At 53.9% G+C, this 20960-nt stretch overlaps 1 protein-coding gene across 1 annotated transcript; it reads right to left on the reverse strand.

The window, feature by feature from the left end:
- Positions 1-18: 18 nt before the first annotated feature.
- On the reverse strand, positions 19-20737 carry PPP1R37 (protein phosphatase 1 regulatory subunit 37; the record flags this gene model as incomplete). Its single annotated transcript, XM_084227243.1, is given in 11 exon segments — positions 19-989; positions 1121-1209; positions 4081-5542; positions 6584-6750; positions 9010-9151; positions 11023-11135; positions 14706-14861; positions 16337-16412; positions 16415-16489; positions 20617-20649; positions 20651-20737. Coding segments are annotated over 10 exon segments (2394 nt in total), but the record flags the coding sequence as incomplete, so codon positions are not given.
- Between the last annotated feature and the right edge of the window lie 223 nt (positions 20738-20960).

A 20960-nucleotide genomic window follows, 5' to 3' on the forward strand; every position in this document is an offset into this window, starting at 1 on the left:
CCAAGAAGAGGGCGGGTGACGAATGCAGAATTCCTTTAATTAGAAAACAGCCGTTAACAAAAATTCCACCACGGGGAGAAAAACGAGGGGGGAGAAAAAAAAAAACCCCAAAAACCGGGAAAAGACGGAAAAAAAAATCAAAATCAAAAACCAAAACAACCCCAAAACCAAACCCAGGAAACACCAGCGAAAATTCCCGGCCGGAATATCGGGAATATCCCCCCGGAATTCCGATTTCCCCCCCCACCCCCCGCAGCTCCCTGAAAGATTTTATTGCACTTAAGAAAGAAAAGCGACCCCCGGGAATTCCCCGGGAATTTTGGGAATTCCGGGCTGGGAATCGCTGGATTTCCCCTCCCCCACATCTCTGGAAAATCTGGGATGGCCGAGGAATTCCAGCCCCTCCCTTCTCCCCTTTTCCACCTTCCCCGTTTTTTCCGGGAATTCTGCGGCTGGTGATAAATAGAGATGGGAAAAATGGGGGAAAAAAAAATGGGAAAAAAAAAAAAAAACAGGAAAAAGGGGAAGAAAAACAGGAGAAAAAAAATCGGGAAAAAATTCCCAAAGAAAGCAAAGCCACCGGAAAGGAAGGGAAATTAAAAATAAATAAAGCGTGGGGGCCGCGGGAGCAGCCGATCCCGGGATTTTTTTTAGGGATGGAATTCCCAAATAATTCCCAAATTCCCAAATTCCCGCCGCTCCGGCCGCTCCCGGTCCCTGTAGTGTCGCCGGATCCCGCCGGGAACGGCGCCGGGAATTCCCGGGAGATCGGGAAGGCCGAGCCCCCGCCCCGGGAGGCGGGAAAAGTCAGGAAAAAAAATCGGGAAAAGAAGTCGGGAAAAAAAAAATCCGCTTTTGTTTTTGTGTTTCGTGTTTTTTTTTCTCCTTTCCCGAGGAAAAAAAGTCCCGAAATTCCCGAGGTTTGGTTGGAATCTTGTGCGGAGTGAGGGGAGAGGGGAAAGCTCCAGAGCCTCCCCCTCCTCCGGGACCTGTGGGGAGAGCACGAGGGCAGGGCTGGGATTTGGAATTCCCGGGGAGAATTCCCAGGGAGAATTCCCAGAAATTCCCGGAGCTCCCAGGCCCGGGAAGGGCCGGAATTCCGGGATTTTTCCCGGCTCACCTGCGCTCACAGCGGCTCCGGAGCCGCGTCCTGGCTGGCCTCGAGGAGCAGCTCCTGCAGCTCCTGCTCGTTCCGGGAGCAGCTCAGCTCTGCGGGATGAGCACGGAACGTTCCGGAACCCAGCACGGGGAATCGGGATTCTCCTGCTCCTTTCCCACTTTTTCCTCTTCCCAACCCAGGGATTTGGGATTCTCCTGCTCCTTTCCCACTTCTTCCTCTTCCCAACCCAGAGATTTGGGATTTTCCTGCTCCTTTCCCACTTCTTCCTCTTCCCAACCCAGAGATTTGGGATTTTCCTGCTCTTTTCCCACTTTTTCCTACTCCCAACCCAGGGATTTGGGCTTTTCCCGCTGCTTTTCCCAGTTTTTCACCCCAATTCCTGCTCCTTTCCCACTTTTTCCAGCTCTTTTCCCAGTTTTTCACCCCAATTCCTGCTCCTTTCCCACTTTTTCCTCTTCCCAACCCAGAGATTTGGGATTCTCCTGCTCTTTCCCACTTTTTCCTCTTCCCAACCCAGAGATTTGAGCTTTTCCTTCTCCTTTCCCACTTTTTCCTCTTCCCAACCCAGGGATTTGAGCTTTTCCCGCTGCTTTTCCCATTTATTCACCCCAATTCCTGCTCCTTTCCCAGTTTTTCCTGTTTCCAATCCAGAGATTTCAGCTTTTCCTACTCCTTTCCCACTTTTTCCAGCTCTTTTCCCAGTTTTCCACCCCAATCCCTGCTCCTTTCCCACTTTTTCCTCTTCCCAACCCAGGGATTTGGGCTTTTCCCGCTGCTTTTCCCATTTATTCACCCCAATTCCTGCTCCTTTCCCACTTTTTCCTCTTCCCAACCCCAGAATTTCAGCTTTTCCTGCTCCTTTCCCACTTTTTCCTACTCCCAACCCAGGGATTTGGGATTCTCCTCTCCTTTCCCACATTTTCCTCTTCCCAACCCAGAGATTTGGGATTTTCCTGCTCTTTTCCCACTTTTTCCTCTTCCCAACCCCAGAATTTCAGCTTTTCCTTCTCCTTTCCCACTTTTTCCTCTTCCCAACCCAGGGATTTGAGCTTTTCCCACTGCTTTTCCCATTTATTCACCCCAATTCCTGCTCCTTTCCCACTTTTCCCAGCTCTTTTCCCAGTTTTTCACCCCAATTCCTGCTCCTATCCCACTTTTTCCTACTCCCAACCCAGAGATTTGGGATTCTCCTGCTCCTTTCCCACTTTTTCCTCTTCCCAACCCGGGGATTTCAGCTTTTCCTTCTCCTTTCCCACTTTTTCCTCTTCCCAACCCAGAGATTTGGGATTTTCCTGCTGCTCTTCCCACTTTTTCCAGCTCTTTTCCCAGTTTTCCACCCCAATTCCTGCTCCTTTCCCAGTTTTTCCTGTTCCCAACCCAGGGATTTGGGATTCTCCTGCTCCTTTCCCACTTTTTCCTCTTCCCAACCCAGAGATTTGGGATTCTCCTCCTCCTTTCCCACTTTTTCCTGTTCCCAACCCAGAGACTTGGGATTCTCCTGCTCCTTTCCCACTTTTTCCTGTTCCCAACCCAAGGATTTCAGCTTTTCTGGAATTTGGGAATTCAGGGATTTGGGATCCCAGAACCCCCAGAAATTTGGAATCCCAGAACTCCTGGGAGCACCCCGAGCCCGGGAACACCCTCTGGAATTTGGGAATTTGGGATCCCAGAACCCCCAGAAATTTGGAATTCCAGAACTCCCGGGAATGCCCCGAGCCCCAGAAACACCCTCTGGAATTTGGGATCTCAGAACCCCTGGAATTCCAGGATCCCAGAACTCCCGGGAATGCCCCAGGAACACCCTCTGGAATTTGGGAATTCAGGGATTTGGGATCCCAGAACCCCCAGAATTCCGGAATCCCAGAACTCCCGGGAGTGCCCCGAGCCCCTGAACACCCTCTGGAATTTGGGAATTTGGGATCCCAGAACCTCCAGAAATTTGGAATCCCAGAACTCCTGGGAGCACCCCGAGCCCGGGAATGGCCTCTGGAATTTGGGAATTTGGGATCCCAGAACCTCCAGAAATTTGGAATCCCAGAACTCCTGGGAGCACCCCGAGCCCGGGAACACCCTCTGGAATTTGGGAATTTGGGATCCCAGAACCCCCAGAAATTTGGAATTCCAGAACTCCCGGGAATGCCCCGAGCCCCAGAAACACCCTCTGGAATTTGGGATTCGGAACCCCCGGAATTCCAGGATCCCTGAACTCTGGGAATGCCCCAGGAACACCCTCTGGAATTTGGGAATTCAGGGATTTGGGATCTCAGAAGCCCAGGGATTTGGGATCTCAGAAATTTGGAATCCCAGAACTCCTGGGAATGCCCCGAGCCTGGGGACGCCCTCTGGAATTTGGGAGTTTGGGATCTCAGAACCCTCAGAATTCCAGGATCCCAGAACTCCCAGGAATGCTCCAAGCCTGGGAACACCCTCTGGAATTTGGGATCTCAGAACCCCTGGAATTCCAGGATCCCTGAACTCCTGGGAATGCCCCGAGCCCCTCTGGAATTCAGGAATTTGGGAATTTGGGATCCCAGAACCCCCAGAAATTTGGAATCCCAGAACTCCCGGGAGTGCCCCGAGCCCCTGAACACCCTCTGGAATTTGGGAGTTTGGGATCCCAGAACCCCCAGAAATTTGGAATCCCAGAACTCCCGGGAGTGCCCCGAGCCCCTGAACACCCTCTGGAATTTGGGAATTTGGGATCTCAGAACCCCCAGAAATTTGGAATTCCAGAACTCCCGGGAATGCCCCGAGCCCCTGAACAGCCTCTGGAGTTCAGGGATCTCAGAACCCGCAGAATTCTGGGATCCCTGAACTCTGGGAATGCCCCGAGCCCCTCTGGAATTCAGGAATTTGGGAGTTTGGGATCCCAGAACCCCCAGAAATTTGGAATTCCAGAACTCCTGGGAGTGCCCTGAGCCCCTGAACACCCTCTGGAATTTGGGATCCGGGGGTCTCACCGTGCTCGGCCGCGCACGTTCCCGATTTCCCGTCGCCCTCCGGGCCCGGCTCCGGCAGCGCCCGGGCGAAATCCGCCTTGAGCCCGTTGGGAAGCGGCGAATCCCGGGAGGGGCTCCCGCAGGGAATTCCCTCGGAGGCGCCGGCCCGGCGCGGATGCAGCTCGGGAACGGCCCCGGATCCGACGGGAACGGCTCCAAATCCATCGGGAATGGCCCCGGATCCGACGGGAACGGCTCCAAATCCATCGGGAACGGCCCCGGATCCGACGGGAACGGCTCCAAATCCATCAGGAACGGCCCCGGATCCAACAGGAACGGCTCCAAATCCATCGGGAACGGCCCCGGATCCGACGGGAACAACCCTGGATCCAGATCCATCGGGAATGGCTCCAAATCCATCAGGAACGGCCCTGGATCCATCAGGAACAGCCCTGGATCCATCGGGAACGGCCCCGGATCCATCAGGAACGGAGCCAGATCCAGCAGGAACAATCCCAGATCCATCAGGAACGATGGGAACGGCTCCAGATCCATCGGGAACAGCCCTGGATCCATCGGGAATGGCCCCGGATCCGACGGGAACGGCTCCAAATCCATCGGGAACAACCCCGGATCCATCGGGAACAGCCCTGGATCCATCGGGAACGGCTCCAAATCCAACGGGAACGGCTCCAGATCCATCGGGAATCGTCCCAGATCCATCGGGAACGACCCCAGATCTGTTAGGAACAACCCCAGATCCATCGGGAACGGCTCCAGATCCGTCGGGAACGGCTCCAGATCCATCGGGAATTGTCCCAGATCCTTCCGGAACGATCCTGGATCCTCCAGGAACAACCGAAGATCCACCAGGAACGACCCCGGATCCTTCGGGAACAGTCTCCAATCCATCGGGAAGAGCCCTGGATCCATCGGGAACGGCTCCGGATCCCTTGGGAGCATCTCCAGATCCCTCGGGAATGGTCCCAGGTTCCTTTGGAACGAGCCCGGATCCCTCGGGAACGACCCCGGATTCCTTGGGAACGACCCCGGATCCTTCTGGAACGTTCTCCACCCGCGTCACCACGAAGATCTTGCGGCCTCTGCCGGGGCTGGAGACGGAAATCCTGCGCTCGGCATTCCCGGAATTCCCGGAATTCCCAGATTCCACAACCTCCCTTGAGTCCTTCCCCTCCTCTTCCTCCTCCTCCTCCTCCTCCTCGGTGTCCGAGCTGGAATCTCCGGCCGGAGCCGCGTTGCCGTTCTCCTCCGGGCCGGGGGAAGCGCCGCCGGGAATTTCGGGAATTTCGGGAATTCCGGGAATTTCGGCCTCGGGGTCGCCGCCGGAGATCTCCGCCATGGAGGCCGAGTGCTGGAGCTGCTGCTCCTTCTCCTCCTTCTCCTTGGCCAGGATGAAATTCCGCTTGCAGCCGTTCTGGATCTCGGCCAGCAGCGCCTTCTGCGTCTCCAGGAAGCTCTTGACCTGCCGGGAAAAATTCGGGAATGGCGGGAAAAATCCGGGAATGGCGGGAAAAATTTGGGAATGGTGGGAAAAATTCAGGAATGGCGGGAAAATCCCCCGGGAAACCCCTCAGGAATGGCGGGAGAGACATCGGTTCCGCCCCAGAACCGCGGGGATTTTTCGGGCCATTCCCGGGATTTCCTGGGAATTCCCAGGGATTTTTTTGGGAATTCTGGGACTCACCACCTCCTTCTTGGGCTCGAGGCTGAATCCCAAACCCCCAAACCCTCAAATCCCAAATCCCCAAATCCCCAAACCCCCAACACTCAACACCTCATGCGCCGTTTCCCCCTCCAACAACGCCCCAGAACTGCGGGGATTTTTCGGGCGATTCCCGGGATTTCCCGGGAATTCCCGGGGGATTTTTTTGGGAATTCTGGGACTCACCACCTCCTTCTTGGGCTCGAGGCTGAATCCCAAACCCCCAAACCCCAAACCCTCAAATCCCAAACCCCCAAACCCCAAACCCCCAAACCCCAAACACCTCAGGTGCCGTTTCCCGCTCCAACAACGCCCCACAACCGCGGGGATTTTTCGGGCGATTCCCGGGATTTCCTGGGAATTCCCGGGGATTTTTTTGGGAATTGCGGGACTCACCACCTCCTTCTTGTGCTCGAGGCTGAATCCCAAAACCCCCAAACCCCAAACCCCCAAATCCCAAACCTGGAAATCCCTAAGTCCCAACACCTCAGGCGCCTTTTCCCGCTCCGGGAACGCCCCAGAACCGCGGGGATTTTTCGGGCGATTCCCAGGATTTCCCGGGAATTCCGGTGGATTTTTTTGGGAATTCTGGGACTCACCGCCTCCTTCTTGGGCTCAAGGTCAAATCCCAAATCCCCAAACCCTCAAATCCCAAACCCCCAAACCCCAAATCCCAAAGTCCCAACACCTCATGCGCCGTTTCCCGCTCCGGGAACGCCCCAGAACCGCGGGGATTTTTCGGGCGATTCCCGGGATTTCCCGGGAATTCCGGTGGATTTTTTTGGGAATTCTGGGACTCACCGCCTCCTTCTTGGGCTCGCGGTCGAGGTCGAGGCGCAGCAGGGAGTGGTTGACGCGCAGGGCCAGCGACAGCGCCATCAGCCCCCCGGTCTTGATGTCGTTCTCGCGCAGGTCCAGGCGCAGCAGCCGCGGGCTCTCGGCCACGAACTCGGCCACGGCCACGGCCCCTGGGGGGAGATCCCGGGAATTGGGGCACTTCTGGGAATTTGGGGGGAAATCTCGGGAATTTGGGGGGAAATCCCGGGAATTTGGGGGGAAAATCCCGGGAATTTGGGGGGAAAATCCCGGGAATTTGGGGGAAAAAATCTCGGGAATTGGGGGAGTTCTGGGAATTTGGGGGAAAATCCCGGGAATTTGGGGGGAAAATCCTGGGAATTTGGGGGAAAATCCCGGGAATTTGGGGGGAAAATCCTGAGAATTTGGGGGGAAAATCCCGGGAATTTGGGGGGAAAATCCTGGGAATTTGGGGGGAAAAATCCCAGGGAATTGGGGCACTTCTGGGAATTTGGGGGGAAAATCTCGGGAATTTGGGGGGAAAATCATGGGAATTTGGGGGGAAAAATCCCAGGAAATTGGGGGAGTTCTGGGAATTTGGGGGGAAAATCTCGGGAATTTGGGAGGAAAATCCCAGGAATTTGGGGGAAAAATCCTGGGAATTTGGGGGGAAATCCTGGGAATTTGGGGGAAAAATCCTGGGAATTTGGGGGGAAAATCCCGGGAATTTGGGGGGAAAATCCTGGGAATTTGGGGGGAAAAATCCCAGGGAATTGGGGCACTTCTGGGAATTTGGGGGGAAAATCTCGGGAATTTGGGGGGAAAATCCCGGGAATTTGGGGGAAAAAATCTCGGGAATTGGGGGAGTTCTGGGAATTTGGGGGGAAAATCCCGGGAATTTGGGGGGAAAATCCCGGGAATTTGGGGGGAAAATCCCGGGAATTTTGGGGAAAAAATCTCGGGAATTGGGGGAGTTCTGGGAATTTGGGGGAAAAATCCCGGGAATTTGGGGGGAAAATCCCGGGAATTTGGGGGAAAAAAATCTCGGGAATTTGGGGGGAAAATCCCGGGGAATTTGGGGCAGTCCAAACTTTCCCAAGCCCAACCTGAATTTTCCAAGCCCATCCCAAATTCTCCAAGCCCATCCCAACTTCCCCAGGCCCAACCCAATTTTCCCAACCCCATCCCAGTTTCCCAGTCCCATCCCAGTTCTCCCAGTCTGTCCCAGTTCCCTGGACCCTCGCAGGTGAGCTTGGTGCAGGCCATTTCCCCAAACCCATCCCAGTTTCCCAACCCCATCCCAGTTTCCCCAATCCCATCCCATTTCCCCAACCCCATCCCAGTTTCCCCAGTCCCATCCCAGTTTCCCCAGCCCATCCCAGTTTCCCAGCCCTTCCCAGTTTCCCCAGCCCGTCCCAGTTTCCCCAGTCCATCCCAGTCCATCCCAGTCCGTCCCAGTCCGTCCCAGTCCATTCCAGTCCCATCCCAGTCCGTCCCAGTTCCCCGGACCCTCGCAGGTGAGCTTGGTGCAGGCCATTTCCCCAACCCCATCCCAGTTTCCCAGCCCCATCCCAGTTTCCCAATCCCATCCCAGTTCTCCCAGTCCATCCCAGTGCATCCCAGTCCATCCCAGTTCTCCCAGTCCATCCCAGTTCCCCGGACCCTCGCAGGTGAGCTTGGTGCAGGCCATTTTCCCAATCCCAGTGCATCCCAGTGCATCCCAGTGCATCCCAGTGCATCCCAGTGCATCCCAGTGCATCCCAGTGCATCCCAGTCCATCCCAGTCCCTCCCAGTCCGTCCCAGTCCCGGACCCTCGCAGGTGAGCTTGGTGCAGGCCATTTTCCCAATCCCAGTTCTCCCAGTCCATCCCAGTCCATCCCAGTCCCATCCCAGTCCGTCCCAGTCCCCGACCCTCGCAGGTGAGCTTGGTGCAGGCCATTTTCCCAATCCAGTCCATCCCAGTCCATCCCAGTCCATCCCAGTCCCCCCAAACCCCCTCCCAGTCCCCTCCCAGTCCCCTCCCAGTCCCTCCCAGTCCCTCCCAGTCCCCCCCAGTCCCTCCCAGTGCGGACCCTCGCAGGTGAGCTTGGTGCAGGCCAGCCCCAGCCGCAGCACCGAGCGGTTCCCGATCAAGCCGCTCTTCAGGTTCCGCATCCCAGTCCCATCCCAGTCCCATCCCAGTCCCATCCCAGTCCCATCCCAGTCCCATCCCAGTCCCATCCCAGTCCCATCCCAGTCCCTCCCAGTGCGGACCCTCGCAGGTGAGCCTGGTGCAGGCCAGCCCCAGCCGCAGCACCGAGCGGTTCCCGATCAAGCCGCTCTTCAGGTTCCGCATCCCAGTCCCATCCCAGTCCCATCCCAGTCCCATCCCAGTCCCTCCCAGTCCCTCCCAGTCCCCCCCAGTCCCTCCCAGTCCGTCCCAGTTCCCCACCCTCGCAGGTGAGCTTGGTGCAGGCCAGCCCCAGGCGCAGCACGGAGCGGTTCCCGATCAAGCCGCTCTTCAGGTTCCGCACGCCCTCGTTCCCCACCGCGTTGTGGCCCAGGTTCAGCGTCTCCAGGCTCTGCGTGTGCGGCTGGAAAATCCAGGGAAATCCAGGGAAATCCAGGGAAATCCAGGAGAAAAATCATGGGGGAAATCCAGGGGAATCCAGGGAAATCCATGGGGAAAAACCAGGGGAAATCCAGGGAAAATCCAGGGAAATCCGGGGAAAATCCATGGGGATCCATGGGAAAAAACAGGGGGAATCCATGGGAAAAACCAGGGGAAAATCCAGGGGGATTCATGGGAAAAACCAGGGAAAATCCAGGGGGATTCATGGGAAAAACCAGGGAAAATCCAGGGGGAATCCAGGGGGAAATCCAGGGAAATCCGGGGAAAATCCATGGGGATCCATGGGAAAAACCAGGGGAAATCCAGGGGGAAATCCAGGGGAAATCCAGGGGAAAATCCATGGGGATCCATGGGAAAAACCAGGGGAAATCCAGGGGGAAATCCTTGGGGAAAATCCAGGGGAAAAATCACGAGGGAAATCCAGGGAAATCCAGGGGAAAATTCAGGGAAAATCCAGGGGGATCCATGGGAAAAACTAGGGGAAAATCCAGGGGAAAATCCAGGGAAATCCATGGGAAAATCCAAGGAAATCTAGGGGGAAATCCATGGGGATCCATGGGAAAAACCAGGGGAAAATCCAGGGGGAATCCAGGGAAAATCCAGGGGGATCCATGGGAAAAAACAGGGGGAAATCCAGGGGGAAATCCATGAGGAAATCCATGGGAAAAACCAGGGGAAATCCAGGGGGAATCCAGGGGAAAATCCATGCAGATCCATGGGAAAAACCAGGGGAAAATCCAGGGGGAAATCCATGGGGAAATCCATGGGAAATCCAGGGGAAAATCCAGGGGGAATCCAGGGGGAATCCAGGGAAATCCAGGGGGAATCCAGGGAAAATCCAGGGGGATCCATGGGAAAAACCAGGGGAAAATCCAAGGAAAATCCAGGGGGAAATCCATGGGAAAAACCAGGGGAAAATCCAGGGGGAATCCAGGGGAAAATCCAGGGGGAATCCAGGGGAAAATCCAGAGGAAAATCCAGGGGAAAACCATGGAAAACCCATGGGAAACCATGGAAAATCCATGGAAACCAATAAAAAACTGAGGAAAACCCATGGAAAATTTATGGAAAATTCACGGAAATCAATGGAAAACCCATGGAAAACCCAATGGAAACCCATGGAAACCAATAGAAAACTGAGGAAAACCCATGGAAAATTCATGGAAATCAATGGAAAACCCATGGAAAAACCCATGGAAAACCCATGGAAAATTTATGGAAATCAATGGAAAACCCATGGAAAACCCATGGAAAATCCATGGAAACCAATAGAAAACTGAGGAAAACCCATGGAAAATTTATGGAAAATTCACGGAAATCAATGGAAAACCCATGGAAACTCCATGGAAAATCCATGGAAAATCCATGGAAAATTCATGGAAACCAATAGAAAACTGAGGAAAACCCATGGAAAATTTATGGAAAATTCACGGAAATCAATGGAAAACCCATGGAAAACCCAATGGAAACCCATGGAAACCAATAGAAAACTGAGGAAAATCCATGGAAAATTCATGGAAATCAATGGAAAACCCATGGAAAAACCATGGAAAATCCATGGAAACCAACAGAAAACTGAGGAAAAGCCATGGAAAATTCATGGAAAACCAACGGAAAACCCATGGAAACCAATAGAAAACTGAGGAAAACCCATGGAAAATTCATGGAAAACCAACGGAAAACCCATGGAAACCAATAGAAAACTGAGGAAAACCCATGGAAAATTCAAGAAAATTCACGGAAATCAACGGAAAATCCATGGAAAACTGAGGGAAATGCACAGAAAGGGGCGGATCAGTGCCAGGGAATCCCGGATTTCCCGGGAATGCTCACCAGGGTCATTCCCAGGTAGGCCATCCCGGCGTGGCTCAGTTGGTTGTTCCACAGCACCAGCGTCACCAGCCCCCGGCGCTGCTCCCGCAGCCCCTCGCAGATGTAGGCCAGGCCTGGAAAAGCGGGAATAGCCCCGGAATGCCGGGAAAGGGGAGTTAGGCCAGGCCTGGAAAAGCGGGAATAGCCCCGGAATCCCGGGAAAAGGGAGTTAGGACAGGCCTGGAAAAGCGGGAATAGCCCCGGAATGCCGGGAAAGGGGAGTTAGGCCAGGCCTGGAAAAACGGGAATAGCCCCGGAATGCTGGGAAAGGGGAGTTAGGACAGGCCTGGAAAAGCGGGAATAGCCCCGGAATGCCGGGAAAGGGGAGTTAGGCCAGGCCTGGAAAAGCGGGAATAGCCCCGGAAATCCCGGGAAAAGGGAGTTAGGCCAGGCCTGGAAAAGCGGGAATAGCCCCGGAATGCCGGGAAAGGGGAATTAGGACAGGCCTGGAAAAGCGGGAATAGCCCCGGAATCCCGGGAAAAGGGAGTTAGGCCAGGCCTGGAAAAGCGGGAATAGCCCCGGAATGCCGGGAAAGGGGAATTAGGACAGGCCTGGAAAAGCGGGAATAGCCCCGGAATCCCGGGAAAAGGGAGTTAGGCCAGGCCTGGAAAAGCGGGAATAGCCCCGGAATGCCGGGAAAGGGGAGTTAGGCCAGGCCTGGAAAAGCGGGAATAGCCCCGGAATGCTGGGAAAGGGGAGTTAGGACAGGCCTGGAAAAGCGGGAATAGCCCCGGAATGCCGGGAAAGGGGAGTTAGGCCAGGCCTGGAAAAGCGGGAATAGCCCCGGAATTCCGGGAAAGGGGAGTTAGGACAGGCCTGGAAAAGCGGGAATAGCCCCGGGAATGCCGGGAAAGGGGAGTTAGGCCAGGCCTGGAAAAGCGGGAATAGCCCCGGAATGCTGGGAAAGGGGAGTTAGGACAGGCCTGGAAAAGCGGGAATAGCCCCGGAATGCCGGGAAAGGGGAGTTAGGCCAGGCCTGGAAAAGCGGGAATAGCCCCGGAATTCGGGAAAGGGGAGTTAGGACAGGCCTGGAAAAGCGGGAATAGCCCCGGAATGCCGGGAAAGGGGAGTTAGGCCAGGCCTGGAAAAGCGGGAATAGCCCCGGAATGCCGGGAAAGGGGAGTTAGGACAGGCCTGGAAAAGCGGGAATAGCCCCGGAATCCCAGGAAAGGGGAGTTAGGCCAGGCCTGGAAAAGCGGGAATAGCCCCGGAATCCCGGAAAGGGGAGTTAGGCCAGGCCTGGAAAAGCGGGAATAGCCCCGGAATTCCGGGAAAGGGGAGTTAGGACAGGCCTGGAAAAGCGGGAATAGCCCCGGGAATGCCGGGAAAGGGGAGTTAGGCCAGGCCTGGAAAAGCGGGAATAGCCCCGGAATGCTGGGAAAGGGGAGTTAGGACAGGCCTGGAAAAGCGGGAATAGCCCCGGAATCCCAGGAAAGGGGAGTTAGGACAGGCCTGGAAAAGCAGGAATAGCCCCGGAATGCTGGGAAAGGGGAGTTAGGACAGGCCTGGAAAAGCGGGAATAGCCCCGGAATCCCGGGAAAGGGGATTTAGGCCAGGCCTGGGAATCAGGAATTATGGAATCCCAAACCCATGGCCACCATTCCAAACCCCATTCCCAGATCCTATTCCCACATTCCCAAGCCCCATTGCCATAAATCCCACCCGAGTCCATGAGGTGGTTGTTGCCCAGGTCCAGCCCCGTTCCCCCCATTCCCAGAATTCCCAGAATTCCCGTTTTTCCCGGAATTCCACCCAAGTCCATGAGGTGGTTGTTGCCCAGGTCCAGCCCCGTTCCCCCATTCCCAGAATTCCCAGAATTCCCAGAATTCCCGTTTTTCCCGGAATTCCCACCCGAGTCCATGAGGTGGTTGTTGCCCAGGTCCAGCCCCGTTCCCCCATTCCCAGAATTCCCGGAATTCCCGGAATTCCCACCGGAGTCCATGAGGTGGTTGTTGCGCAGGTCCAGCCCCGTTCCCACATTCCCAGAATTCCCGGAATTCCGTTTTTCCCGAATTCCCACCGGAGTCCATGAGGTGGTCGTTGCCCAGGTCCAGCCCGTTCCCACATTCCCAGAATTCCCGGAATTCCCACCCGAGTCCATGAGGCGGTTTTTGCCCAGGTCCAGCCCCGTTCCCCCCATTCCCAGAATTCCGTTTTTCCCGTCATTCCCACCCGAGTCCATGAGGTGGTTGTTGCGCAGGTCCAGCCCCGTTCCCACATTCCCAGAATTCCCGGAATTCCCACATTTCCCACCCGAGTCCATGAGGCGGTCGCTGCCCAGGTCCAGCCCCATTCCCCCATTCCCAGAATTCCCGTTTTTCCCGAATTCCCACCCAAGTCCATGAGGTGGTTGTTGCCCAGGTCCAGCCCCGTTCCCCCATTCCCAGAATTCCCGGAATTCCCGTTTTTCCCAGAATTCCACCCGAGTCCATGACGTGGTTGTTGCCCAGGTCCAGCCCCGTTCCCCCATTCCCAGAATTCCTGTTTTTCCCGGAATTCCCACCCAAGTCCATGAGGTGGTCGTTGCCCAGGTCCAGCCCTGTTCCCACATTCCAGAATTCCCAGAATTCCCGGAATTCCCACCCGAGTCCATGAGGTGGTTGTTGCGCAGGTCCAGCCCCGTTCCCCCATTCCCAGAATTCCCAGAATTCCCGTTTTTCCCAGAATTCCCACCCGAGTCCATGAGGTGGTTGTTGCCCAGGTCCAGCCCCGTTCCCCATTCCCAGAATTCCCGGAATTCCCATTTTTCCCGTTTTTCCCACCGGAGTCCATGAGGTGGTTGTTGCGCAGGTCCAGCCCCATTCCCACATTCCCAGAATTCCCGGAATTCCCAGAATTCCCACCGGAGTCCATGAGGTGGTTGTTGCGCAGGTCCAGCCCCGTTCCCCCATTCCCCCATTCCCCAGAATTCCCGGAATTCCCGTTTTTCCCAGAATTCCCACCCGAGTCCATGAGGTGGTTGTTGCGCAGGTCCAGCCCCATTCCCACATTCCCAGAATTCCCAGAATTCCCGTTTTTCCCGGAATTCCCACCCGAGTCCATGAGGTGGTTCCTGCCCAGGTCCAGCCCTGTTCCCCCATTCCCAGAATTCCCGGAATTCCCGTTTTTTCCCGTCATTCCCACCCGAGTCCATGAGGTGGATGTTGCGCAGGTCCAGCCCCTTTCCCCCATTCCCAGAATTCCCAGAATTCCCAGAATTCCCATCATTCCCACCCGAGTCCATGAGGTGGTCGCTGCCCAGGTCCAGCCCCGTTCCCCCATTCCCAGAATTCCGTTTTTCCCGGAATTCCCACCCGAGTCCATGAGGTGGTTGTTGCGCAGGTCCAGCCCCTTTCCCCCATCCCCAGAATTCCAGAATTCCCGGAATTCCCGGAATTCCCACCGGAGTCCATGAGGTGGTTGTTGCGCAGGTCCAGCCCCTTTCCCCCATCCCCAGAATTCCCGTTTTTCCCGGAATTCCCGTTTTTCCCACCCGAGTCCATGAGGTGGTTGTTGCGCAGGTCCAGCCCCTTTCCCCCATCCCCAGAATTCCCAGAATTCCCGGAATTCCCGTCATTCCCACCGGAGTCCATGAGGTGGTTGTTGCGCAGGTCCAGCCCCGTTCCCCCATTCCCAGAATTCCCATTTTTCCCGGAATTCCCACCGGAGTCCATGAGGTGGTTGTTGCGCAGGTCCAGGATCTGGATGCAGCCGTTGAACTTGAGCAGGTTCCCGAGCTGAGCCGAGTCCTGCAGCCCGTTCAGCTTGTTGTCCGCCAGGTACAGCTCCCGCAGCGTCACGTTCATCTTCAGAGCCGTGGCTGGAAACCGGAAAAAACCGGGAATGAACCGGGAATGAACCGGGAATGCACCGGGAATGCACCGGGAATGAACCGGGAATGCACCGGAATGAACCGGGAATGAACCAGCAATGAACCAGGAATGGGGCAGGGCAATGGGAAATGGGAATGGGCACTGAGGTTGTTGTCAGCCAGGCTCAGCTCCCGCAGCATCACGTTCATCTTCAGAGCTGTGGCTGCGGGAAAAAAACGGGAATGAACCGGGAATGAACCGGGAATGAACCGGGAATGCACCGGGAATGAACCGGGAATGAACCGGGAATGGGGCCGAGCAATGGGAATGAAGCAGGGCAATGGAATGGGAATGGGAACGGGGCAGGGCAATGGGAATGGGAATGGGAATGGGGCAGGGCAATGGGAATGGGAATGGGAACGGGGCAGGGCAATGGGAATGGAAATGGGCACTGAGGTTGTTGTCAGCCAGGTACAGCTCCCGCAGCGTCACGTTCATCTTCAGAGCCGTGGCTGGAAACGGGAAAGAACCGGGAATGAACCGGGAATGAACCGGGAATGAACCGGGAATGAAACGGGAATGAACCGGGAATGGGGAACAGGAAATGGGAACGGGAAATGGAAACGGGCTCTGAGGTTGTTTCAGGCTCAGCTCCCGCAGCGTCAGGTTCATCTTCAGAGCCGTGGTTGGAAACTGGGAAAAACGGAAAACACCGGGAAAAAAATGGGAAATGAATAACTGGGAATGGGAACAGGGAGGGGAAAATAACCAGGAACAGGGCCAGGAATGCTGGTGGGAAGAGCAGGAAAATGAGGGAAAGGTGGGTGGAGAAATGGGGGGGAAATGGGAGAAAATGGGGGGGAAATGGGAAAAAATGGGGGGGAAATGGGGAAAATGGGTGGGGAAATAGGAGAAATGGGTGGGAAAACAGAACTGGAAAAAGGGGTGGAAAATGGGAAAAATTGAAGAAATGGGTGAGAAAATGGATGGAAAAACGGATGGGAAAATGAATGAAAAATGGGGAAAAAATGGGTGGGAAAATGGGGAAAGATGGTGGGAAAATGGATGGGAAAAGGGATGGAAAACTGATGGAAAAATGGATGGGGAAAATGGATTAAAAACAGGAAAAAATGAGTGGAAAAATGGGGAAAATGGGTGGGAAAATGGGAGAAATGACGGAGAAATGGGAGAACCGGGTGGGAAAATGGGGAAAATTGGGAAAATTGATGGGAAAATGGACGGAAAAATGGGAAAAAAGGAAGGAAAAATGCATGGAAAAGTGGGAAAACTGGGGAAAATTCCCAGCAGGAACTCGCAGCCCCTCCCTTCTCCCTTCCCCACCCCATCCCAAAGCCCTTTAACCCCTTCATCCCCACCTCCCTCCCCTCCGGGAATTCCCAGCCCTCCCCGCACGGCCCCGGGCGGGAATTCCCGGAATTCCTGGAATTCCCAGGGAATTCTGGGGCATTCCCGGGGTTCTGACCGAGCAGCATCAGCGGCCTGCCGGACAGGGAGGTGTTCTCCAGGTGCAGAACCACCAGGCTGCTGCTGATTGCGCAGCGCCCAGCGCCACGAACGGCGCCGAGTGGTCCAGGAGCGGCGTGTTCCGGGCGTCCAGGTACTGCAGGCAGCTGGTCTGGGGGAAAAAACAGGGGATTGGGGTCAAAAATATGGGATTGGGGTCAAAAATATGGATTGGGATCAAAAATATGGGATTGGGGTCAAAAATATGGGATTGGGGTCAAAAATGTGGGATTGGGATCGGGATCTGGGATCCTGACCCACCCCAGGTACTGCAGGCAGCTGGGCTGGGGAGGGGGAAAAACGGGATTGGGATTGGAAAAAAATGGGATTTGGGATTGGGATCTGGGATCCTGACCCACCCCAGGTACTACAGGCTGCTGGTCTGGGGAGGGGGAAAAACGGGATTGGGATCCAAAAAATGGGATTTGGGGTCAAAAGAATGGGATTGGGGTCAAAAATATGGGATTGGGGTCAAAAATATGGGATTGGGATCGGGATCTGGGATCCTGACCCACCCCAGGTACTGCAGGCAGCTGGTCTGGAGAGGGAAAAATGGGATTTGGGATTAAAAATCTGGGATTGGGATTAAAAATCTGGGATTGGGATCAAAAATATGGGATTGGGATCGGGATCTGGGATCCTGACCCACCCCAGGTACTGCAGGCAGCTGGTCTGGGGGGAAAAAACATGGGATTGGGGTCAAAAATATGGGATTGGGGTCAAAAATGTGGGATTGGGATCGGGATCTGGGATCCTGACCCACCCCAGGTACTGCAGGCAGCTGGTCTGGGGGGAAAAACGGGATTGGGATCAAAAAAATGGGATTGGGGAGAGAAAAATGGGATTGGGATCAAAAATATGGGATTTGGGATCAAAAATTGGGATTTGGGATTGGGATCTGGGATCCTGACCCACCCCAGGTACTGCAGGCAGCTGGTCTGGGGGGGAAAAACAGGAATTGGGAAGGGAAAAATGGGAATTGGGATTGGGATTTGGGATCCTGACCCACCCCAGGTACTGCAGGCAGCTGGGCTGATGGGAAAAAATGGGATTGGGGGGAAAAAATGGATTTGGGATCGGGATCTGGGATCCTGACCCACCCCAGGTACTGCAGGCAGCTGGTCTGGGGGGAAAAACGGGATTTGGGATCAAAAATATGGGATTGGGATTAAAAATATGGGATTTGGGATCGGGATTTGAGATCCTGACCCACCCCAGGTACTGCAGGCTGCTGGGCTGGGGGGAAAAATGGGAATTGGAGTGGGAAAAATGGGATTGGGATCGGGATCTGGGATCCTGACCCAGCCCAGGTACTGCAGGCAGCTGGGCTGGGGAGGGAAAAATGGGATTGGGATTGGGAAAAAAATGGGATTTGGGATTGGGATCTGGGATCCTGACCCAGCCCAGGCACTGCAGGCTGCTGGTCTGGGGGGAAAAACGGGATTGGGATCAAAAAAATGGGATTGGGATTAAAAATATGGGATTTGGGATCGGGATTTGAGATCCTGACCCACCCCAGGTACTGCAGGCAGCTGGGCTGGGGGGAAAAATGGGAATTGGAAAGGGGAAAATGGGATTGGGATCAAAAATATGGGATTGGGATCGGGATCTGGGATCCTGACCCACCCCAGGTACTGCAGGCAGCTGGTCTGGGGAGAGGGAAAAATGGGAATTTGGGGGAAAAAATGGGATTGGGGACCAAAAAAAAAGGGATTTGGGATTGAGATTTGGGATTTGGGATGGGAAAAATGGGATTTGGGGTTGGGATAGGGATGCAGAGGGATCCCGACTGCCCTGGGGAAATCTGTGCCAGGAAATTTGGGAAAACATCCCAGAATTGCCAGGAGAATTCGGGAATTCCAGAGGAGAATTTGGGAATTCGGGGATGGATCTGGGAGCAGAATTCCCAAAGAAACAATTCCCAAACAAAGAATTCCCAACAATTCCCAGACAATTCCCAAACAATTCCCAAAGAATCCCAGACAATTCCCAAAGAATTCCCAAGGAATTCCCAACAATTCCCAAAGAATTCCCAAAGAATCCCAGACAATCCCAACCCCTCTGGAATTCCTGGGAGTGCCCCAAGGGAAATGAGGGGGATGGGAAAGAACCGGAAAATCGGGATCATCACCGGGATAATTAGCATAATTAGCATCATTAGCATAATTGGGATAATCAGGACAACAACAATCTGCCCTTTGTTGGGATAATTAACCCTTTGTTGGCAGTAATGATCCCAGGAAAAGCTTTGATTCCACCCTTTTTTTTTTTTTTTTTTTGGGAATTCTGGGAATTTTAGGAATTTCAGGGAATTCCAGGAATAATTCCCAGGAATTTTGGGAATTCTCATTTTCCTCACTGAGTGTGAGCCAGGCACAAAACCCCTCAGGAATGGCGGAAATTCCTTGGAATTCTCAGGATTTTTTGGGAAAAAAAAACCTCAGGAATCCGAGGAATTTTGGGAAAACCCTCGGGAATCTCAGGAATTTGGGGAATTTCAGGGAATTCCAGGAAGGATTCCCAGGAATTTTCGGAATTCTCAGCTTCCTCATCACCTCTGCTGCCACCCAACTTCCCTGGGTGTGAAAAACTTCAGGAATGCCAAAAAAATTTGGGAAAAACCCTGGGAATTCCAGGAATTTTGGGGAAAAGCTCAGGGATTTTGGGAATTTGGGGGAATAATTCCCAGGAATGTTGGGAATTTTGGGGAATTTTTGGGAATTCTCACCTTCCTCATCATGTGAGCTGCTGCCTGCCAGCCCCAGGCAACAAAAGCCCCCAGAAACATCAAAATTTTGGGAAAAAACTCAGGAATCCAGGGAATTTTGGGGAAAAGCTCAGGGGATTTTGGGAATTTGGGGGAATAATTCCCGGGAATGTTGGGAATTTTTGGGGATTTTTGGGAATTCTCACCTTCCTCATCATGTGAGTGGCACCTGCTCCCACCCCGAGCCACCCCTGCCCCTCCCAGGCTACAAAAACACCAAAAATTTGGGGAAAAAACCTGAAAAATCACAGAAATTTTGGGGAAAAGCTCAGGGATTTGGGGAATTTCAGGGAATAATTCCTGGGAATGTTGGGAATTTTTGGGAATTTTGGGAATTCTCACCTTCCTCATCATGTGAGTGGCACCTGCTCCCACCCTGAGCCAGCCCTGCCCCTCCCAGGCCACAAAACCCCTCAGGAACACCGAGAACGCCAAAAATTTTGGGGAAAAGCTCAGGGATTTTGGGAATTTGGGGGAATAATTCCCAGGAATGTTGGGAATGTTGGGAATTTTTGGGAATTCCCACCTTCCTCATCATGTGAGTGACACTGAGTGACACCTGCTCCCACCCTGAGCCACCCCTGCCCCTCCCAGGCCACAAAAACACCAAAAATTGGGGGAAAAAACCTGAAAAATCACAGAAATTTTGGGGAAAAGCCCAGGGATTTTGGGAATTTGGGGGAATAATTCCCAGGAATGTTGGGAATTTTTGGGAATTTTGGGAATTCCCACCTTCCTCATCATGTGAGCTGCCGCCTGCCAGCCCCAGGCCGCAAAATCCCCAAGAAACACCAAAAATTTGGGGAAAAAAACGGAAGAATCACAGAAATTTTGGGGAAAAGCTCAGGGATTTTGGGAATTTGGGGGAATAATTCCTGGGAATGTTGGGAATTTTTGGGAATTTTGGGAATTCTCACCTTCCTCATCATGTGAGTGGCAGCTCCTCCCACCCTGAGCCAGCCCTGCCCCTCCCAGGCCACAAAAACACCAAAATTTTTGGGGAAAAACCAGAAGAATCACAGAAATTTTGGGGAAAAGCTCAGGGATTTTGGGAATTTGGGGGAATAATTCCCGGGAATGTGGGGATTTTTGGGGATTTTTGGGAATTCTCACCTTCCTCATCATGTGAGCTGCTGCCTGCCAGCCCCAGGCCTCAAAACCCCCCAGAAACATCAAAATTTTGGGAAAAAATTCAGGAATCCAGGGAATTTTGGGGAAAAGCTCAGGGATTTTGGGAATTTGGGGGAATAATTCCCGGGAATGTTGGGATTTTTGGGAATTTTTGGGAATTCCCACCTTCCTCATCACCTGAGCTGCCGCCTGCCAGCCCCAGGCCGCAAAATCCCCAAGAAACACCAAAAATTTGGGGAAAAAAACGGAAGAATCACAGAAATTTTGGGGAAAAGCTCAGGGATTTTGGGAATTTGGGGGAATAATTCCTGGGAATGTTGGGGATTTTTGGGAATTCCCACCTTCCTCATCATGTGAGCCGCCGCCTGCCAGCCCGCGGGCCCCCAGGTGTTTGTTGGCGCCGATGTTGAGGTGCGTGGCCGACTCGTAGTACTCGATCATGTCAAAGAGAGCCGAGGCCCCCTGGGAAAACAGGGAAAAAACAGGGAAAAATCACTGGGAAAAACAGGGAAAAATCACTGGGAAAAACAGGGAAAAACAGGGAAAAATCACTGGGAAAAACAGGGAAAAACAGGGAAAAATCACTGGGAAAAACAGGGAAAAATCACTGGGAAAAACAGGGAAAAAACAGGGAAAAATCACCGGGAAAACCAGGGAAAAACGGGGAAAAATCACTGGGAAAAAA

The sequence above is a fragment of the Fringilla coelebs genome (assembly GCF_963513975.1).
Source record: "Fringilla coelebs genome assembly, contig: SCAFFOLD_390, whole genome shotgun sequence".
Classification (NCBI taxonomy): Eukaryota; Metazoa; Chordata; class Aves; order Passeriformes; family Fringillidae; genus Fringilla; species Fringilla coelebs.